The sequence below is a fragment of the Mobula birostris genome, chromosome 11, assembly GCF_030028105.1.
Source record: "Mobula birostris isolate sMobBir1 chromosome 11, sMobBir1.hap1, whole genome shotgun sequence".
Taxonomy (NCBI): Eukaryota; Metazoa; Chordata; class Chondrichthyes; order Myliobatiformes; family Myliobatidae; genus Mobula; species Mobula birostris.
This window is the reverse complement of record NC_092380.1, coordinates 110,271,417-110,294,890: the sequence shown is the minus strand read 5'-3', so window position 1 is coordinate 110,294,890 and position 23,474 is coordinate 110,271,417. Positions and strand designations below refer to the sequence as shown.

Below are 23,474 nucleotides of genomic sequence, written 5' to 3'. Positions count from 1 at the left end.
TTCTTTAGCAACAGGGTAATGAATCTGTGGAATTAGTTTCCACAAACAGCTATGGAGGCCAAGTATTTAGGTATATTTAAAATAGAGGTTGATAGGTTCTTGATTAGTAAGGGTGTCAAACGTTACAGTGAGAAGGCAGGAAAATGGAGTTGAGAGGGATAATAAATCAGCCATGATGGAATGGCAGAGCTGACTCATTGGCCAAATGGACTAATTCTGTTCCTATATCTTTGTTCTTGTTACAGGAAGGATATGGAAACCTTAGAGAGGGTGTAGAGGAGATTTAACATGATGCATCCTGGGTTAGAGACTTCTAAATACCAGCAAATATATCACACCGTCTGTAAAACAGCTGAAGGTGAAAAGAGGATGGCTCCTACAACAGGATAATGATCCTGAACACACCTCAAAATCCACAACGGACTACCTCTTATTTCTTAGAAGATAAGGTGATGGAGCTAAGGCTTTTCTCCTTGGAACAATGGAGGATGAGAGGTGAAACTGTAGAGGTGTACAAGATGATAAAAGGCATAGATCAAGTGGATAGCCAAAGAAATTTTCCAAGAGCAGCAAAACCAGGAGGCATAATTTTAAGGTGATTGGAGGAAAGTATGGGGGGAGTGCAAAGTTAGCTTTTCCTACAGACTGTGGTAGGTGCGTGGAATGTGCTGCCAGGGTTGGTGGTAGAGGCAGATACATGAGAGACTTTTAAGAGATGCTTAGACAAGCCTTAATATCTAAGGATGATAAAGAAATGGAGGGTTACGTAGGAGAGAAGAGTTGGATTGATCTTGGAATAGGCTAAAAGGTCGGTACAACATCGTCAGCTGAAGGGCCTGTACTGTGCTATACCGTTCTGTATTCAATACCAAGTGTTTTTGCACAGAGTGATGGGTCCATAGAATACAATGCCAGGGGAAAAGGTTCCAGAAGATAACAGAGCCACAGTTAAGAAGCTTTAAGCGAGCAGATGAACTGGCAGGGAACGGAGCGGTACGGACCATATGCCGGACAATGTGATTTTTAAATTGGAATTGCCATCAGCACCAGCTCTGTGGGCCAAAGAGCCTGTTCCTGTTCCGTACTGTCAAACTCACTATACGTACATATGTATATAAACTATCTGAAGTACTTATATTTATTGTGTTTTTTTGTGCTGCATTGGATTGAGAGTAACAATTATTTCATTCTCCTTTAAACTCATGTACAGGAAATGACATTAAACAATCTTGAATCTATGTTCTGTGTTGTAAATGGGCTAGGTTTAGCTGGGCAAATTGGTCAGTAGGAAATGATAGGCCAAAGCACCTGTTTCAGTGCCGTTTGACTCCCTGAAATTGGATTAAAATTTGATACTTCAACGGAGAGGCTTGTGAATGGCTTACAAGATCTCAGCCACTGAGCTGAGTGGAACTTGATTTGAGAATTAAATCTCCTCCCATGGACTCCTGCATGTTTGAGATTTATTGTAAGTTGCCTGCCTCCGGAGCAGAGCTACAAAAGTAAAACACATAGGCAAACTCAACTCACCATTCTGCCTCTTCAGACCCTCTTTTGCAGTTTTTTGCTGCGCGCCTGGTTTTTCCGCAGTGTTGGTGGTCGAGTCCAGATTTGCTGATTGCTCACTGATGATTGAATCCTGGTCGCTCTGCAACCTGCTGTAAATCACCACAGCAACAAGACAGGGTCACCATTCCGTCTCCCTCTGCAACCTCAGATCAACTCCTTTGGAAGCAAGTTGCACTCTTTCTCTCAATTTTTACTTTGACAGAGAATGTAATTAGTTAAAAACAATCAATATGCACTGTCCAGAATTTAGTTTATCAATAGAATGATTACGGGCAAAGCATTCATTTTATGCACATACATTCCGTGGGCACTTCATTAGGTGCACCTGCTCATTAATGGAGATATCTAATCAGACGATCATATGGCAGAAACTCAATGCAGAAAAAGCATGTGGACATGATCAAGAGGTTCAGTTGTTGTTCAGACTAAACATCAGAATGGGGAAGAAATGTGATCTAAGTGACCTTGACTGTGGAATGATTGTTGGTGCCAGAAACTCCTGATCTTCTGGGATTTTCACACACAACACTCTCGAGAGTTTACAGAGGTTGGTGCAAAAAAAGCCACAAAAAAAACCAACTAGTGATCAGCAGTTCTGTGGGTGAAAACACCTTGTTAATGAGAGCGATCAGAGGAGAATGAATAGACTGGTTCAAGCTGACAGGAAGGCAACAGTAACACAAATAACCACACGTTACAACAGTGATGTGCAGATGATCATCTCTGAATGCACAACACATCGAAACTTGAAGTGGGTGGGCTACAAGAAGGCCACAAACATACAGAAACATACTCAGTGACCACATTATTAGGTATAGGAGGTACTGAGTGTAGATCTAATTCTTTTAAATGCTATTAAATCCTTCTTTGACTGACTTTCACTCATCCACCATTGCACTGTCCAGCACAGAGTTTTGTATAGTAACACCTCTGTAAGGCATGTTAAGCCATTTTGCTACTTCAAAGGTGCTACTGAAATACAAATTGTTGTTGTTGTTAGGTTGTGAATTTTTATCCTGGCATATTAAGCATATGTAATTATTTATTTGTTTGTTTGTTTATTTATTGAGGTACAGCGTGGAACATGCCTTTCCAGCCCTTTGAGCTGCACCCTGCATCAATCCACCGAATTAACCCAAGCCTAATCACGGGGAATTTACAATGACCAATTAACCTACTAACTGAGATGCCTTTGGAGTTTTGGAGGAAACCAGAACATCTGGAGGAGATCCACACTTTGCATGGGGAAGATGTACAGACTCTTTAGAGAGGACACCAGATTGAACTCCCAACTCCGGCCACTCCGATCTGCAATAGCGCCGTGCTAACCGCTACTCTACTATGCTCCTACTTCTTTTCATTTGGAAAACAACCTCATCTTGATAGACCAAAAGACTATAAGACATGGCAACAGAAATAGGCCATTTGGCTTTTGAGCCTGCTGTCATTCCACCATATCTGATTTATCATTCCTCTTAACCACGTTCTCCTGCCTTCTCCCTATAACCTTTGACACCCTGACTAATCATGAACCTATCAACCTCCACCTTAAATATACCCAATGACTTGGCCTCCACAGCCACCTGTGGCAATGAATTCCACAGATTCACCACCCTCTGGCTAAAGAAATACCTCCTCATCTCTGCTTTACAGGGACATCTTTCTTATCTGAGGCTGAGTCCTCTTGTCCTAGGCTCCCCCACTATAGGAAACATGCTCTCCACGTTTACCCTATCTAGGCCTATCACCATTCAATAGGTTTCAATAAGATTTTCCCTCATTTTTCTAAACTCAAGCGGCTACAGGCCCAGATAATCTTTCAAAAAGCAATTTTGGTGCCTGTATTCATGGAAAGACGTGCTGGCCTTGGAGAGGGTCCAGAGAAGGTTCACAAGAGTGATTGTGGGAGTGAAAGGCTTAATGAATGAGGAGCGTTTGTGTGCTAAAAGATGAGGGGAGAATCTCATTGAAACCCACTGGATACTGAAAGGCAGAAGTTACAGTGGATGTGGAGAGGATGTGTCCATTAATGGGAGAGTCCAGGATCATTGGGCACAGCCTCAGGATAAAGGGGCATCCGTTTAGGACTGAGATGATGAGGAATTTCTTCTACCAACGGTGGCAAATCTATGCAATTTGTGGCCATGGAAGGCGATGTGTACATGTGCTTGTGCAAAGGGTCCAGAGGAGATTTACCAGGATGCTGCCTGGATTAGAGAACAGGTTTTATGAGGAAAGGTTGAGTGAGCTAGGGCTTTTCTCTTTGGAGTGAAGGAGAATGAACGAGGACTTGATATAGATGTAGAAGATTATGAGGCAAAGATCAATTGGATAGCCAGCAACTTTTTCCTAGGGTGGAAAAAGCTAAAACAAGGGGACATAATTTTTGGGGTGATTGGAGGAAAGTACGGGGGGGGGGGGGTTGTCAGAGGTAGGTTTTTTTATACAGAGAGCAGTGGGTACGTGGAATACACTGCCAGGGGTAGTGGCAGAGGCAGATACATTAGCGACATTTAAGAGGCACTTAGATAGGCCCAGGGATGAAAGAAAAAAATGGAGGACCATGTAGGAGGGAAGGATTAGAGGTTAAAAGGTCGACACAACGTCATGGCTGAAGGGCCATAATTGTGCTGTAATTTTCTGTGTTGTATGAGAGCATCTTCTCTGACCAACTCTAGTTTAAAAACTATGCAATTCTGTTACTTCAGCAGGGTATCCATACTTTACACCCCAGCTGCTGAAATTTCAATCTGTGGATTGTGAAACACAAATTATATAGTTACTCTATGTAACTGTGTGTAAAACTGCCACTGGATCATTAACATGAAATATCAGGACGAAGACGAGGCAGGACTGAATCGATGATTCAGGGGTATGGAATATGACTGATGAGTGGGGGAATGAGATTTAATCCACGAAGCTGTCTATTCACTGACATGTGAGCTCTGCTGGCAGCTTTACTGTAAGAGACAGATCCAAAAAAGGCTTTTAAATGTTACATAGACAATGAGGAACAGCTCAACATTCCCCTCTAAAAAGGTTTGGAATTAACACTGAAAATCTCCATGGTAACTAACCTGGTTTCAGATCCATTTAAGAAAAACTGCGCTGATGTCATCGTTACAGAAATACAGGCAATGTAATCAAAATCTATCTATCTATCTATTTATTGACTTATTTTTTCAAGAAATACAGCACAGTAACAGGTCCTTCTGGATCAACGAGCCCGCACTGCCCAATTATAGGCATGTGACCAGTTAACCGACTGACCAATATGCCTTTGAAATGCGGGAGGAAAGTAGAGCGCCCGAAGGAAACAGATACGGTCACGGGGAGAACGTACAAACTCCTCACAGACAGTCGAGTGGCGGGAATTGAATCCGGGTCACTGGCACTGCATTTACATTACGTTGTTTACAAAACCCCCCTCTCACCACCACCAACTGCCGGTGCAGAAGCTGTGTGTGACTCAGGAAGCAGTGTCTTAGTGTGAAAACAACAACTTAGAGCTGTACAGTCACAGATACAGGCCCTTTGGCCTGACCTGTCCATCCCAACCAAGATAACCAGCTATGTTAGTCCCATTTGCCCAGATTTGGCCCATATCAAGTTCAAGGTTATTGTTATTCAACTGTACACATATACAGCCAAATGAAACAACGTTTCTCCGGACCAAGGTGCACAGCACAGTACATATAACTCACACACACAACTGATAAAACAATATTGATGATGATGATGGCTGGTTCCTCACTGGTGAAGATCAGGAGCAAAGTAATACTACTACAAATAAATAAACAAATAATAAGGTGTATTTATGTAACAATTTAAAACATAACAGTATAACATTACTGGTTCTTCATGCGTGATGAGACCTGGGTGGTGGCAGGAAGTTCAGCAGTCTCACAGCCAGGGGGAAGAAGCTGTTTCCCATCCTAACTACCCTTGTCCTTACGCTGCAGTACCTCTTGTCTGACGGCAAGACCTCTAAACCTTTCGTATAGAGGTTATCATCGTCATTATGTGCCATGTCATGTGACATGGGCAATCATGGCCTTTCCCATGACCATGATTGTTCTCGGCAAATTTTTCGACAGAAGTGGTTTGCCATTGCCTTCTTCTGGGTAGTGCCTTCACAAGATGGGTGACCCCAGCCATTATCAATACTCTTCAGAGATTGTCAGTGGTCGCATAACCAGGACTTGTGATATCTACCAGCTACACATACAACCACCCACCACCTGCTCCCATGGCTTCACCTGATCCTGATCGAGGGGTGGGTGCAGGTGGCACTAAACAGGTGCTACACTTTGCCCAAGGGTGACCTGCAGACTAGCAGAGGACAGAAAATGCTGGAAGAATATTTTTTTCACCAAAATGCTAGAGGAATTCAGCAGATTACGTCAGGTTAGACCTTCTTCTGTTGGTCATCGAGGTTTCCTGAGGTTCAGAGTACATGGAAACCACTCTTAAATTAGGGTGATTTCATGCCTCAATATAATATTTCAATCCCCACCCAACCCCTGCCAGCTGGTTGGTGGTCTATCTCCATGTCCCATCTCTGGTTGATTGTGGTCACATGCAGTAGGGTCAAAATCTTGTCTTGCATATTGTTCATACAGATCTGATCATTTCACAGCGTATTGAGCTAGAACAAAGTAAAACAACAACAATGCAGAATAAAGTGCAGCAGTTGTAGAGAAGGTGCAGTGCAGGTAAACGAAAACAGTCCAAAGCAGCCCTCCCACCATTGAGCACACCTACAAGGAGCACTGTCACAAGAAAGGGGCACACATCATCAATGACCCCCACCACCCAGCCCATGCTCTCTTCTAGCAGCTTCCATCAAGGATGAGCGACCGGAGCTTTAAGTCCCACACCATCAGGTTCAGGAACATTTATTAGCCATCAACAATTAGGCACCAGAACCAGCAACTTCTCTCACCCCAACACTGACTGATTCCACAAACTACAGACACACTTTTAAGGACTCTACAATTCATGTTCTCAGTATTATTTGTTATTCCTTCATTTATTATTATTAGTTTGTTTTTCTTTTTCTATTTGCACAATTTGTTGTCTTTTGCACATTGGTTGTTTGTCCCTCTTGTGTGCAGTTTTGCATTGATTCAGTGAGTACAGGAATAGAATGAGGTGGAGGATAAATGCGTGGCTGACGGATTGGAGCAGGGGACAGGGATTCAGATTTCTGGATCACTGGGAACTCTTCTGGGGCAGGTGTGACCTGTACAAAAAGGACGGGTTGCACTTGAATCCCAGGGGGACCAATATCCTGGCAGGGAGGTTTGCTAAGGCCATTGGGGAGAGTTTAAACTAGAAATGCTGGGGGGTGGGAACTGAACTGAAGTGACGGAGGAAAGGGAGGTTGACTCACAAATAGAGAAAGCTTGGAGACAGTACAAAAGAGAGGATGGGCAGGTGATCGAGAAGGGATGTGCTCAGTCTGATGGTTTGAGATGTGTCTATTTTAATGCAAGGAGTATCATGAATAAAGCGGATGAGCTCAGAGCATGGATCAGCACTTGGAGCTATGATGCTGTGGCCATTACAGAGACTTGGATGGTGCAGGGACAGGAATGGCTACTTCAAGTGCCAGGCTTGTTTCAGAAAGGACAGGGAGGGAGGCAAAAGAGGTGGGGGTGTGACAATGTTGAACAGAGATAGTGTCACGGCTGCAGAAAAGGAGAAAGTCATGGAGGGGTTGTCTATGGAGTCTCTGTGGGTGGAGGTTAGGAACAGGAAGGGATCAATAACCCTGCTGGTTGTTTTTTATATAGACCACCCAATAGTAACAGGGACATCGAGGAGCAGATAGGGAGACAGATTCTGGAAAGGAGTAATAATAACAGGGTTGTTGTGGTGGGAGATTTTAATTTCCCAAATATTGATTGGCATGTCCCTAGAGTGAGGGGTTTAGATGGGGTGGAGTTTGTTAGGTGTGTTCAGGAAGGTTTAACACAATATGTAGATAAGCCTACAAGAGGAGAGACTGTACTTGATCTAGTATTGGGAAATGAACCTGGTCAGGTGTCAGGTCTCTCGGTAGGAGAGCATTTTGGAGATAGTGATCACAATTCTATCTCTTTTACCATAGCATTGGAGAGAGATAGGCACAGACAAGTTAGGGAAACGTTTAATTGGAGTAAAGGGAAATATGAGGCTATCAGGCAGGAACTTGGAAGCATAAATTGGAAACAGATGATCTCAGGGAAACGTACTGAAGAAATGTGGCAAATATTCAGGCGATATTTGCGTGGGGTTCTGGGTAGGCACGTTCCAATGAGACAGGGAGAGGATGGTAGGGTACAAGACCCGTGGTGCACAAAGGCTGTTGTAAATCTAGTCAAGAAGAAAAGAAGAGCTTATGAAAGGTTCAAAAATCTAGGTAATCATATGAATCTAGAAGATTATAAGGCTAGCAGGAAGGAGCTTAAGAATGAAATTAAGAGAGCCAGAAGGGGCCATGAGAAGGCCTTGGCGGACAGGATTAAGGAAAACCCCAAGACATTCTACAAATACGTGAAGAGCAAGAGGATAAGATGTGAGAGAATAGGACCAATCAGGTGTGACAATGGAAAAGTGTGTATGGAACCGGAGGAAATAGCGGAGCTACTTAATGAATACTTTGCTTCAGTATTCACTAAGGTAAAGGATCTTGGCAATTGTAGGGATGATTTGCAGTGGACTGAAAAGCTTGAGAATGTAGATATTAAGAAAGAGGATGTGCTGGAGCTTTTGGAAAGCATCAAGTTGGATACGTCACCAGGACCAAATTGGAGGTACACCAGGAGAAGATTACTGAGCCTCTGGCAATGATCTTTGCATTATCAATGAGGATGGGAGAGGTTCCGGAGGATTGGAGGGTTGCGGATATTGTTCCCTTATTCAAGAAAGGGAGTAGGGATAGCCCAGGAAATTATAGGCCGGTGAGTCTTACTTCAGTGGTTGATAAGTTGATGGAGAAGATCCTGAGAGGCAGGATTTATGAACATTTGGAGAGGCATAATATGATTAGGAATAATCAGCATGGCATTGTCAAGGGCAAGTCATGCCTTACGAGCCTGGTGGAATTTTTTCATGGTGTTTCTAAACACATTCATGAAGGTAGAGCTGTAGATGTAGTGTATATGGATTTTAGCAAGGCAGTTGATAAGGTACCCCATTCAAGGCTTATTGAGAAAGTAGGAGGCATGGGATCCAAGGGGACATTGCTTTGTGGATTCAGAACTGGCTTTCCCACAGAAGACAAAGAGTGGTTGTAGACAGGTCATATTCTGCATGGAGGCCGGTGACCAGTGGTGTGCCTCAGGGATTTGTTCTGGGACCCCTACTCTTTGTGATTTTTATAAATGACCTGGATGAGGAACTGGAGGGATGGGTTAGTAAATTTGCTGATGACACAAAGGTTGGGGGTGCTGTGGATAGTGTGGAGGGTTGTCAGAGGTTACAATGGGACATTGATAGGATGCAAATCTGGGCTGAGAAATGGCAGAGAGAGTTCAAACCAGATAAGTGTGAGGTGGTTCATTTTGGTAGGTCAAATATGATGGCAGAATATAGTATTAATGGTAAGACTCTTGGCAGTGTGGAGGATCAGAGGGATCTTGGGGTCCGAGTCCATAGGACACTCAAAGCTGCTACGCGGGTTGACTCTGTGGTTAAGAAGGCATACAGTGCACTGACCTTCATTAATCGTGGGATTGAGTTTAAGAGCCGAGAGGTAATGTCGCAGCAGTATAGGACCCTGGTCAGACCCCACTTGGAGTACTGTGCTCAATTCTGGTCACCTCGCTATAGGAAGGATGTGGAAACCATAGAAAGGGTGCAGAGGAGATTCACAAGGATGCTGCCTGGATTGGGAAGCATGCCTTATGAGAATAGGTTGAGTGAACTCGGCCTTTTCTCCTTGGAGCGACAGAGGATGACAGGTGACTTGATAGAGATGTACAAGATAATGTACCATTGTACATTATCTTGTACACCAGTGTGGATCATTATCCAGATTGATCGTGTGGATAGTCAGAGGCTTTTTCCCAGGGCTGAAATGGCTAGCACGAGAGGGCATAATTTTAAGGTGCTTGGAAGTAGGTACAGAGGAGATGTTAGGGGTAAATTTTTTACGCAGAGAGTGGTGAGATCGTGAAATGGACTGCCAGCGGTGGTGGTGGAGACGGAAACGATAGGGTCTTTTAAGAGACTCCTGGATGGCTACACGGAGCTTAGAAAAATAGAGGGCTCTGGGTAAAGCCTAGGTAGTTCTAAGGTAGGGACATGTTCGGCACAGCTTTGTGGGCTGAAGGGCCTGTATTGTGCTTTATGCTTTCTATGTCTCTAAGTTTCTGCCGTGTTTCTTTGTATCGACTGTGAATGCCCACAAGAAAATGGATTGTAGGGTGGTATATGGTGACAAATATTTAATTTGATAGTAAGATTACTTTGAACTTTAAAAATCACAGAGAGGTAGATCGGAAGGTCAAGATTCAATTTGATCATACTGGGGAACCAGCTTCCTCTCCATCCCCACACACCATTTCCAAATACAATGCATTCTGTCCAGATACATTCATGGCTTGGAATGGCAACTGCCCTGCCCAAGACTGCAAGACACTGCCCAGTTGTAGACACAGCCCAGTCCATTGCACACACCAGACTTCCCTGCATTGAGTCTTTCTACACTTCTCACAGCCTCAGTAAAGCCAACATTTTCTGCCGTCCTCTGATTGAATGAAATCATCCGTCTGGATGGCACGCAAAACAAAACCTTTTCACTGAGCATGTGACAATAATAAACCAATATGCTGTGCTCAAAAAGGTGGAGGGGGCGTCACTTTAGAGTGGCGATTAGCACAACCCTATTACAGCTCAAAGCGGAGGTGTGAGTTCAATTCCAGCGCCCTCTATAAGAAAGTTTGTACGTACTTTCCATGTGTGCTTGGGTTCCTCCGGGTGCTCGTTTTGCTCCCCCATTCAAAAGACATATGGGTTAGTAGGTTAATTGGTTATTATAAAATGATCTGTGATTAGCTTGGGTTAAATCAGTGGGCTGCTGGGTGCTGTGGCTCAGTGGGCTGGAAGGGCCTGTTCTGCTCTGTATCCCTCAATAAATAAAACTCTTCGACTTAAAGATTTGCGAGGCATTAATGATGAAAGCATCTAAAAATTTTCCAAATAGATAGCAACAAAGAGAGAAACAATGAGATGTGCCTGAAAGCCTAACAGGTGGTCCGAGTTTTAGTATGCCAGAACAAACCCGGCAGAATTACATCTACATTACCCACTTTGATTAATTGTGCATGCTCTGAAAGCCCAGACATTACCATCTTCTGTCACCAGCATATTAAATAGTCTCTGTAATAAAAGGCAAGGCAATCTGCGCGGAAAATAGCATGTACTGAGATAAAGTGAAAAGGTTTTGCTTTGTACAGAGGTCTGCTGCTGTGGCTCATCTGCTTCAGGGTTTGATGTGCTCTGCACTTAGAGATGCTCTTCTGCACAACATTGTTGTAATGCATGGCAATCTAACTTACTGTCAGCTTGAGTCAGTCTGGCTGTTCTCCGCTGACCTCTCTCATTAGCAAGGTATTTTCGCTCACAGAACTGCCACTCACTGGATTTTTTTTTGTTCTTTTTGTACCATTCTCTATAAGCTCTAGGGACTGTTGTGTGTGAAAATCCCAGGAGATCGGCAGTTTCTGAGATACTCCAACCACCCTGTCTGGCACCAACAATCATTCCACGGTCAAGGTCACTAGATCACATTTCTTCCCCATTCTGATGTTTGGTCAAGAAACAAGTAAACCTCTTGACCATGTTTGCATGCTCTTATACATTGAGTTATTGCCACATGATTGGTTGATCCGATATTTGCATGAAGGAGCAGGTGTACGAGTGTGTCGAATAAAGTGGCCACTGAGTGTGTACTATTTGAAGTTAGTGCTCACAGTAAGACTACACCACAGAACTAACTCACTGTGTATAAGCTGTGACATGCCATCACATCCAAGTCGGTATGCTTACCTTCTCCGAATATCAATGCTTTTTGTTGCTTTGCTGTTATCTGCCTCTGGAGCTGCTTCCCGTTCTTGAGGAATGAGGGCATCTCGGCCAGGGATCGGTAAGATCACTGTCTCCTGTGTGATTGTCACTTCATCCTCCCCGCCATATTGGCCGATGTGTTGTTTGGCATAGTCAAAGCCTTGGACTGGCTGGACAGCAAAATCCATTCAAGAAAAAACAGAGAGATGCTGTTATTGTGAAAACAATCCTTCAGTTAGCATTTATGAGTTGTTTAAGAGGAAACTGGGACATTTTTATTTGCTAATTGAGAGGTTCACAGTTCCCTACAAAGGGTGTCTCAGGACCAGCCATCAGTTTTGCTGCATTTGATAAAAAGGGAACGGGAAAGGGATCAGGGAACAGCCACTGCAGTGTACAATCGCAAGGTCACCTTGTATTTCTCTCTGTCAGCTCTGTGGTCAATGTAAGGCAGGTCCCTGGAGTGGGCTGTGAGGCTGTACCTGGGATCACTCCACAGTGCTAACTGATCTGCTGAGCATTACCAGAATGTCCTTTTATTTCAGATTTTTAACAACTGCCTCATTCTGTATCTCACAATTGCAGCATTGTTTTTATTTCTCTCTGTCTCTCTCTGTCTCCCTCTCTCATCTGCTCCCTTTCATCGGTCTCTCTTTCTCTCTCTCTATCTCCCTCCCTGTCTGCCTCTCTGTGTCACCCTGTCACACTCTCTCCCTCGCTCTCTCTCATGTTTCTCATCCTCACTAACTCTCTCGGTCTCTCTCTCTCTGTCTGCCTCTTTGTCTCTCTCTCTCTCTCTCTCTCTCTCTCTCTGTCTCTCTTGCCCTCGCTGACATTTTCTCTCTCTCACTCTCTCTGTCTCTGTCTATCTCTGTCTCTTTCTCTCAATCTGCCTGTCTGTCTCTCTCTCCCTCATTCTCATCCTCTCTGTCTTTATCCCTCTCCCTGTCTCTCCACATTGCTCCCTTTCTCTTTCTTTTAGGCTATCTGTCTGTCTCATCTCCTTTGCTACATCTGCTCTATTGAACAATCAAGACACAAGAGGGTTTTTCTCTTTGGGGCAAAGGAGGATGAAAGGTGACCTACAGAGGTATACAAGATGACAATGGAATAGTTCAAGTAAACAGCTAGATAGCTAATGCAAGGGGACATAATTTTAGTGACTGGAAGAAGGTATAGGGAGGATATCAGAGTAGGTTTTTTACACAGAGTTTGTTGGATGTGTGGAACAGCCTGCCAGGGGTGGTGGTAGAGACAGGTACATTAGGGACATTTAAGACACTCTTTTATAGGCACATAGGTGAAAGAAAAATTGAGGGCTACATGAGAGGGAAGCATTAGAGTGATCTTAGAGCAGGTTAAAAGGTCAGTAGAATATTGGAACCAATTGGCCTGTGATGTTCTATGTTCTATGTTCTAAGAGGCTGCAACACACAGGAAACAAACTGCCTGAGAAAATCAGCAGCGAGCAACACCTGTGGAGGCAAACAAATTATTAAACTCATTCATTCATCACATTTACCTGGTGAGCTTCATACCTCTCATCTTAAATGTGTGCCCTTTGGTATTTCAAACATTTCAACCCAGGGGAAAAGTTATGGGCAGTTCACTTTTTATAATCTTCCAAACTTCTATCAGATCTCCCTTCAGTTTCAACGGCTCCAGAGGGGGAAAAAAAACAAGTTTGTCCAGTTTCTCCTTAAAGCACATGCCCTTTAATCCTGGCAGCATCCAGTACACCTCTTCAGCACCCTCTCCAAAACTTCCACATTCTTCCTATAATGGGGCGACCAGAAATGAATGCCATACTCCAGTATAGGCACGTGGCCAAGTGGTTAAGGCATTGGACTAGCTACCTGAAGGTCATGAGTTTGAGCCCCAGCTGAGGCAACGTGTTGTGTCCTTGAGCGAGGCACTTAATCACACATTGCTCTCTGGCGACACCGGTGCCAAGCTGTATGGGTCCTAATGCCCTTCCCTTGGACAACATTGGTGTCGTGGAGAGGGGAGACTTGCAGCATGGACAACTGCTGGTCTTCCATACAACCTTGCCCAGGCCTGCGCCCTGGAGAGTGAAGACTTTCCAGGCGCAGATCCATGGTCTCGCAAGACTAATGGATGCCTTTACTTTACTCCAGTTTTATAAAGCTGCAACATAACTTCCTGATTCTTGAACTCAGTTCCTCAAGTAATAAAGACAAGGCCATAAGACCATAAGAAATAGGAGTAGAATTCAGCCCAGCGAGTCTGCTCCACTATTCAATCATAGCTAATTTACCTATCTAGGCCTACAAATATTCAGTGAGTAATAGTACAGCATATGAACTGTTTGGCTAAGCACTTGGACCCCAAGATCTCACTGAATGGCCTCTGCTATCAAAATCATTATTCACCTTGGAATGTTTCCCTCCCAACCTAAAAAGGGGACTGAAAGCTAAATATTAAAGATTAGCTTTATTTGTCACATGTATATTGAAACATACAATAAAATACATTGCCAGTGAGGATCAAGCTGGGCAGCCCGCAACTGTTGCCGCACTCTGGCATCAACATAGAACACCCCTAACCGTACAGCTTTGGAATATCAAAGGAAACTGGAGCACCCTGAGGACCCCCATAAGACTCCAAGACCACAAGATATAAGACCAAATCCTGGCAAAAGCACAAAACAAAAACTTATGAGAATTCTTACAAACTTGAAAAGGATCTAGTGCTTTCCCGGTGTAGATGACGAAAAACTCTTCTTGGGCTTCCAGCCAGGTACAGGTATGAATTTTAACCAACGTTTTGATGGCAAACTCTACCATCTTCATGGCACTACGGCAGAGTTTGTCATCAAAGCATTGGTTAAAATCGATACCTGTAGCCAGCTGGAAGCCCGAGAAAAGTTTTTCCATCTTACAAGCTTGGTTCTCAATGGAAGACTCTACTAACAAGCATAGTGAACTGGATACAATTTGCGAACATATGCATCTGGGAGATCGGATAGACATAGATAGAATCTGCACAATTTGTCATCTTTTGCACATTGCACATTGGTTGCTTGTCAGGCTTTATGTATAGTTTCTTCATAAATTGTATTTCTTTATTTTCCTGTAAATGTCTGCAAGAAAAAGAGTCTCAGAGTTGTATATGGTGACATATACATACTTTGCTGATAAATTTACTTTGACTTTGAATGATGGCTCACTGCTGAGTACAGCACTCATGTTAAAACAAATACTTCAAGGCATACAGCATTTCCCATTAAACTTATCTTGATAAATCAACCAAGCTAGCAATTAATAAACAATGCTAGAGATGGGTTTCTGACATGTAAGGCTTACTCATTCTCAGTTCTGATTCAAATTAAAGATACACAATTTCCTAATTTATTTACTCCAGAGGATGAAAGCAGGGATAAGTAGGACACGGACCTGTACTTAACCTATTCTTGAATATTCCTATTCTGTTTCTTGAGTTCAATCCCAGATTCTGTACGGAGTCTCTGTATGTGCTTCCCGAGGAATGTGTGGGTTTCCCACGGGAGCTCTGGTTCCCTCCCACAGTCCAAAGATGTACTGGGTAGGTTAACTGGTCATTGTAAACTGCCCCGTGATTAGATTAAGGTTAAATCAGATTTGCTGGGCATTGCTGGTGGTGCAACGCCTATTCCAAGCTGTATCTCTAAATAAATAAACAATTTGGGATCTTTACAGTGCCAGTGACCGGTGCTATGTTGCCCTGATCTACACTACCATGCTCACCCCCTCCGGGTTACGCAGCCGCATCCCCGGGTAATGATTCCGTGCCTCCCCCCATACCACCCACCCCACCTTGCCAGGCTCCACTACTGTGCCCCCAGGGTCACACTATGGTGCCTCCCTAGGTCATGCTACCCAGCCTCCCCAGGTCACGCTACTGGGCATCTGTAGTCTCTGTTTTCCTTACACTGATTTGCCTGCATTAGAAGCACGTCCTTCTATTTTAGATTTTGACCGTGGTTTTCGCAAAGAAACTAAATGCACTATGAAGAATTTTGAAACAGGGGAAATGGCTGTCGGAATTTCCAGTGAGTTCCATGAACACTGTTTCATCAGTTCCTCTTTGCATCTTCAGGCACAAGCCATAAGAGCAAAATTGGGCTATTCGGACAGTCGAGTCTGCTTCACCATTCCACCATGGCTGATTTATTATCCCTCCCAACCTCATTCTCTGCTTTTTTCCTGCGACCTTTGGAGCCCTGACTAATCAAGAACCTATCAACTCCACTTTAAACATACCCAGTGATCTGTCCTCCACAGCTGTTTGAGGCAATGAATTCCACAGATTCACCACTCTTTGAGCAAATAAATTCCTCCTCATCTCTGTTTTAAAGGGATGTCCCTCCATTCCGAGGTCATGGCCTCTGGTCCTAGACTCTCCCACTATTAGGAGACCAACCAACTACAATGGTGGCAACAGTGAGTACCTAATTAACCTTGCACATCTTCGGGAAGTGGGGGAAACTGGAATACCCTGGGAAAACTCACATGGACACAGGGAGAATGTGCTCACTCCATACCGACAGCACCCAAAGTCAGGATTGAACCCGGGTTTCTGGAGGGGTGAGGCAGCAGCACTACCCACTGCTTCAGTGTTCTATTAGAACATAGAACCTAGAACAGTCCAGCACAGGAAAGGGTTTCTGGCCCGCAATATGGTCCTATACTAATTAAATTAGTAATCAAATAGCTAGCTAATCTCTTTTACCTACACAATATCCATATCCCTCCATTTTCCTCACCGTCCTGTGCCTATCTAAACGTCTCTTAAAAATCTCCGATGTATCTGCCTCTACCACTTCCCCAGGCGGTATGTTCCAGGAACCCACCACTCTCTGCAAAAAACTTGCCCCTCACATCTCCTTTGAAATTATGCTTCTCACCTGAAATGCATGCCCTCTGGTTTCAGACATTTCAACCCTGAGAAAGAGATACTCCCTGTCTACTCTATCTATACCTCTTATAATCTTATAAACCTCTATCAGATCTCCCCTCAGTCTCCGACACTCTACAGAAGACAACCCAAGTTGGTCCAGTCTCTGATTATCGCACATGCCCTCAAATCCAGGCAGCATTCTGGTAAACCATAAACATGCGAAAGTCTGTAGATGCTGGAAATCCAGGGCAACACACACAAAACGCTGCAGGTACACGGCAGGCTGCACAGCATCTATGGAAATAAATAAACAGATGTTTCGGGCTGAGAACCTTCTTCAGGTCAGGACTGAAAAGGAAGGGGGAAGATGCTGGAATAGGAAGGTGAAGGGAGGAGTTGGAGAATAGCTGGAAGGTGATAGGTGAAACCAAGTTGATTGGAAAGATAAGGGCTGGAAAGGAAGGAATCTGGCAGGAGAGGAGAGTGGACAGTAGGAGAAAGGGAAGGCAGAAGGGACCCAGGGGGAGATGATCAGATGAGAAGGGAAGAGGCCAGTGTGGAGAATAAAAGAAGAGGGGAGGGGAGAATTTTTTGTCCTTGTTATCCTGGTAAACTACTTCTGCATTCTCTCCAAAGACTCGACATTCGACATCCTTCCTATAATGAAGTGACCAGAACTGTATGCAACACTCCAGATAAATTAGCATCAAGGAAATCCTCCACAGGGCTACATCCTGACTAAGTAGGAAAATAGTTTATTAAGTAAAGGATTATGTCCTTCATTTGCATAAAAGAATGCATTTAATTTGTCAATTGATTTTCCTTGCTCAAATCACAGTTCCACTGCCAGGAAGGATCAACGATAATAGATCTCAAGAGGTCAGCTTTTATTTGGAAGAATTACAACAGAGAGCTACTTCATGTAAGATTAGGAATTTGATCGATGTATAATTTGTCAGTGACTCAATATTCTGAGCTATGTCATCTCTGATTCGTCTACACGGAGTTCTGAAAAGATAAAGCATGCATAACATCATATAAAAGTTATATTAGAGAATTGTACTTCCCAGTGATTGGATGACACAACATGTGGATCAATCAGCCGACTGTAGCATGTCAACTCTGGAGACAGGGCCTCCTGCCCTGTTCCTCCATCTACAGCAAGGACTATAACAACATCCTACACTGTCCCCAACACCACCAATCTTTGTGTTATCTATAAAGATACTAACCCACCATTCCACTTCCTAATCCAAGTCATTTATAAAAATCACACAGAGCTGGGGTCTCAGAATGGATCCCCATGGAACACCACTGGCCACCAACCTCCAGGCAGAATACACACCAGCTACAATCACCCTCCATCTTCTGTGGGCAAGCCTAGTCTGAATCCATGCAGCCAAGTTGCCCAAGATCCCATGCCTCCTGACTTTCTGGATGAGCCTTCCATGGGAAACCTTGTCAAATGCCTTACTATAATCGATATACAACACATCCAGTGTTCTACCTTCATCATAAACACAAGAGATTTGAAAGATGCTGGAGATCTTGAGCAACACACTCAAAATGCCGCAGCAGCTCAACAGGTCAGGTAGCATCAATGGAGGGGGAGGAATGTCTACATTCATCAATATCTTTTGTCACTTCCTCAAAGAATTCAATCAGATTTGTGAGGCACGGCCTGCCCTTCACAAAGCCATGCTGACTGTTCTTAACAAAGCTTATACGTTTTCAGATCCCTTGTAATGCAATTACTGAAACCTTCAGCTAATGTACAATAGGAGTTTCTACAAGCAGTGCAAGATGCTGCATTGAACAGCCACACTCCCACCAACACCTCTGCTTCCCAAGGCTTTAAAACCTAGAATACAGAACAGTACAGCGCAGGGAAAGGCTATTCGCCCCACAATGTTATGCTGAACCAATTAAACTAGTAATCAAATAGCTAACTAAATTAGTCTCTCCTGCCTACTCAATTACCATATCCCTAAATTTCCTCATATTCATCTGCCTATCTAAATGTCTCTTAAAAGTCTCTAATCTGCCTCTGCCACCACCCCAGGCAGCACATTCCACACACCCACTACTCTGCGTAAAATACTTGTCCCTCATGTCTCCTTTGAAATTACCCCCCACACCTTAAACAAATGCCCTTGGAAAAAGATACTGTCTTTCTTCTCTACCTATGTCTCTCATAATCTTATAAACCTCTATCAGATCTCTTTCTTTCTTTTTAAATCTTTTTATTAATTATTCCAAGATCATAAACAAAATAACAATGTTGATACAAAGAGATTGGAATAATCTTATTGTTAATAAACATATACAGAAAAAAATTTCAGATAACACAGGTATGGTAGACTTCCAAACTCACGATGTAATTAATCATAGAAAAAAAAGAAAAAAAAACCAAAGAAACCCCCCCCCCAGAAAAACAAAAAAAGGAACTAAATACTAAACCCAAAAAAGCAAACGGAACAAAACAAGGCTAGACCACTATCTTAAATCAAACAGGTTCTATCAGATCTCCCCTCAGCCTCCAACGCTCCAGAGAAAACTTGTGTGACAGAGGTTATTTACGGTGCACAGCAAAGGGAGCATTTAATAGGTAGTGGGAGCTTATCCACACTATCTCACCCAGCTATCACAACCTTAAGGAATCATAGCTTCTCAGATCTCTTTTTAAAAGACCCCATCGCACCTTAAATCCATGTCCTCTGGTGTTAGACATTTCAATTCTGGGAAAAAGATACTGTTTGTCTACTTTCACTATGCCTCTTGTAATCTTATAAATCTCTCCCCTCAGCCTCTGCCATTCCAGAGAGAACAACCCAAGTTTGTCCTGTCTCTTGTGATAGCACATGCCCTCTAATCCAGGCAGCATCCTGGTGAACCTCTTCTGCACCCTCTCCAAAGCCTCAACACCCTTTCTATAATGGGAGCGACCAGAATTGAATGCAATATTCCAGATGCGACCCAACTAGAATTTTATCAAGCTGCAACATAAACTTGGTTTGAAAATTTCCAACATCCTGCACGCTCCTGGTTATCCTTGGCTCACGTTTGCTTCATAAGGAGGGGCAGCATTAAAAGAGAGCATCAACACAATGCACAAAGGCAGACATATGCCATGGCGAGGAAAAACACCGCTCACAAGTTATGTTAGTCATTATTAGACCATAAGATACAGGATCAGAAGGAAACCATTCGGCCCATCAAGTCTGCTCTGCCATTCAGTCATGGACTGATCCAATTCTTCCAGTCATCCCCACTCCCCTGCCTTCTCCTCATACCCTTTGATGCCCTGGTTAATCAAGAAGCTAGCTATCACTATCTTAAATACACCCAGTGACTTGGTCTCCACAGCCACTCGTGGCAATAAGTTCCACAGATTTACCACCCTCTGACTAAGGTAACTTCTCCACATCTCTGTTCTAAATGGACGTCCTTCAATCCTGAAGTCGTGCCTCTTGTCCTAGACTCCTCTACCATGGGAAATAACTTTGCCATATCTAATCTGTTCAGGCCTTTTAACATTTGGAATATTTCTATGAAATCCCCCTCATTCTCCTGAACTCCAGGGAATACAGCCCAAGAGCTGCCAGACGTTCCTCATACAGTAACCCTTTCATTCCTGGAATCATTCTCGTGAAACTTCTCTCCAATGTCAATATCTCCTTTCTAAAATAAGGAGCTCAAATCTGTGCACAACACTCCAAGTGTGGTCTCACGAGCACCTTATAGAGCCTCTACATCACATCCCTGATCTTATATTCTATACTTCTAAAAATGAATGCCAACATTGCATTCGCCTTCTTCAGCACTGACTCAACCTGGACGTTAACCTTTAGGGTATCCTGCACAGGGACTACCAAGTCCCTTTGCATCTCTGCAGTTTGAATTCTCTCCCTATCTAAATAATAGTCTGCCCATTTACTTCTTCCACCAAAGTGCATGACCTTACACTTTCCAACATTGTATTTCATTCGCTACTTCTTTGCCCATTCCCCTAAACAATCTAAGTCTCTCTGCAGACTCTCTGTTTCCTCAACACTATCCGCTCTTCCATCTATCTTGGTATCATTGGCAAATTTAGCCACAAATCCATTAATCCTGTAGTCCAAGTCATTGATATACATTGTAAAAAGCAGCAGTTCCTACACCAACCCCTGTGGAACTCCACTGGTAACTGGCAGCCAGCCGGAATGGGATCCCTTTATTCCCACTCTCTATTTTCTGCCAACCAACCAATGCTCCACCCACGCTAGTAACTTCCCTGTAATTCCATCTTGCTAAGCAACCTTATGTGTGGCACCTTGTTAAAGGCCTTCTGAAAATCCAAGTACACCACATCTACTGCATCTCAATTGTCTACCCTACTTATAATTTCGTCAAAAAATTGCAGTAGGTTTGTCAGGCAGGATTTTCCTTTCAGGAAACCCTGCTGGCTTTGGCCTATCGTGTTTTGTGCCTCCAGGTACTCCAAAACCTCATCCCCAACAATCGATTCCAACAACTTCCCAACCACTGATGTCAGGCTAACAGGTCTATAGTTTCCTTTCTGCTGCCTCCCACCCTTAAATCGCAAAGTAATATTTGCAATTTTCCAGTCATCCAGTACAATGCCAGAATCTATAGATTCCTGAAAGATCATTGTTAATGCCTCTGCAATTTCTCCAGCTACTTCCTTCAGAACCCGAGGGTGCATTCCATCAGGTCCAGGAGTTTTATCCACACTCAGACCATTAAGCTTCTTGAGCACCTTCTCAGTCGTAATTTTCACTGCACAAACTTCACTTCCCTGACACTCTTGAACGTCCGGTATACTGCAGATGTCTTCCACCGTGAAGACTGATTAAAAATACGCATTCAGTTCCTCTGCCATCTCTGCGTCTCTTATTACAATATCTGCAGCATCATTTTTTATTGGTCCTATATCTAACCTTGACTCTCTTTTACCCTTTATATACTTAAAAAAAGCTTTTTGTATCTTCTTTGATAATAGTCACCAGCTTCTTTTCATAATTCATCTTTTCCTTCCTAATGACCTTCTTAGTTTCCTTCTGCAAGTTTTTAAAAGCTTCCCAATCCTTTATCTTCCCACTAGCTTTGGCTTCCCTGTATGCCCTCTCTTTTGCTTTTACTTTGGCTCTGACTTCACTTGTCAGTCATGGTAGTGTCCTTCTTCCATTCAAAAATTTCTTCTTATTTGGAATATATCTATCTTGCACTTCCCTCATTTTTCACAGAAGCTCCAGCCATTGCTGCTCTGCTGTCCTTCCTGCTAGTGCCCCTTTCCAGTCAATTTTGGCCAGTTCCTCTCTCATGCCATTGTAATTTCCTTTATTCCACTGAAATACCGACATATTGGATTTTAGTTTCTCCTTCTCAAATTTCAAAGTGAACTCACTTTGATCACTGTTCCCTCAGGGCTCCTTAACCTTAAACTCTCTTATCACCTGCAGATCATTGCACAACACCCAATCCAGCACAGCCGATCCCCGAGTGGGCTCAACAACAAGCTGTTCTAAAAAGTCATCACTTACATATTCTACAAATTCTCTCTTGAGGTCCAGTACTGACCTGGTTTTCCCAATCCACTTTCATGTTAAAATCCCCAATGATTATCATGAAATTGTCCTTCCGACACACCTTTTCTATCTCCTGCTGTAATTTGTAATACACATCCCAGCTGCTGTTTGGAGGCCTGTATACAACTGCCATTAGAGTCCTTTTACCCTTGTCATTTCTTAATTCAACTCATAGAAACTCTCCAGCTTCTGATCCTATGTCATCCCTTTCTAATGATTTAATATTATTTCTTATACACAGGGCCACACCACCCCCTCTGTCTACTAACCTATCCTTCCAATAATTATCTGCCTCAACTCGGGACCTCATCAGGCATCTCAGAACCCAACCAACCAAAAGGAAGTCAAGCTACCACTGATCATATGAGGACATTATCCCATATAACTACTCCAGCATAGTGGATAGCACCACCCTTTACAACACCAGTGAAAGGGTTTTAAATCCCACCGCTGCCCCTACAGAGTTTGTATATTTGCCCTGTGACTTCATGGGTTTCCTCCGGGTACTTGGGTTTCCTCCCACATTCCAAAGACATACTGGTTAGTGAAGGTTAATAAGTTTTTGGCATACTACGTTGGGTCAGAAGCAGGACCACACTTGTAGGCTGCGTCCGACACATCCTTGGACTGCATTGATTGTTGAGGCGAATGATTCATTTCATTGTATGTTTCGATGTACATCTGACAAATAAAAGCGGATCCCTATCTTTATGAGAATGAGGACCAATCATAGCGAATTGTTTAAAGTTATAAAATGCTAAGGTAGACAAGTACGGTCTTTTCCCGAGGGTGGGGGAGTCTGAAACTAGGGAGCACAGTTTTAGTGGGAGAAGGGACAGATTTTAAAGGGTCTTTAGGGGCAATTTTTTCCAGAGGGTATTGGGTAAATGGAATGAGCTGTTAGAGGAAATGGTTAGGCAGGTCAACCAGTGCTATTTAAGAAGATTAAACATTAAAGATTAATTTCATTTATCACACGTCCATCAAAACATACAGAGAAATGTATCATTTGTGTCAATGAGTAACACAGTCCGAGGATGTGCTGGTGGCAGCCTGCAAGTGACACCATGCTTCTGACACCAACGTACCATGCCTGCAGCTTACTAGCCCTAACCTGTATGTCTTTGGAATGTGGGAGGAAACTGGAGCACCCAGAGGAAACCCACACGGTCATGGGGAGAATGTACAAACTCCTAACAGACAGCAATGGAAATTGAACCCGGGTCACTAGCACTGTAAAGCATCGCAAAAACTGCCTCGCTACTGCACCGCCCAAATATAGATAGATAGGTATATGGGGGGGCAAGGCTCGGAGGGATATGAGCCAAACACAGTAAAATTGGGACGAGCCGAGTGTGC

The 23,474-nt window shown here is 43.5% G+C and overlaps 1 protein-coding gene across 1 annotated transcript in view; it reads right to left on the bottom strand.

Moving 5' to 3' along the window:
- The window catches only part of kiaa1549la (KIAA1549-like a), a 260,253-nt gene that overhangs the window by 82,015 nt on the left and 154,764 nt on the right, over positions 1–23,474 (bottom strand). Inside the window, exons 14-15 of the mRNA XM_072271383.1 lie at positions 11,608–11,795; positions 1,531–1,658 (exon numbers count right to left, since the gene is read on the bottom strand). Coding sequence (XP_072127484.1) covers positions 1,531–1,658; positions 11,608–11,795 — 316 coding nt within the window. The remainder of the gene's footprint in view (positions 1–1,530; positions 1,659–11,607; positions 11,796–23,474) is intronic.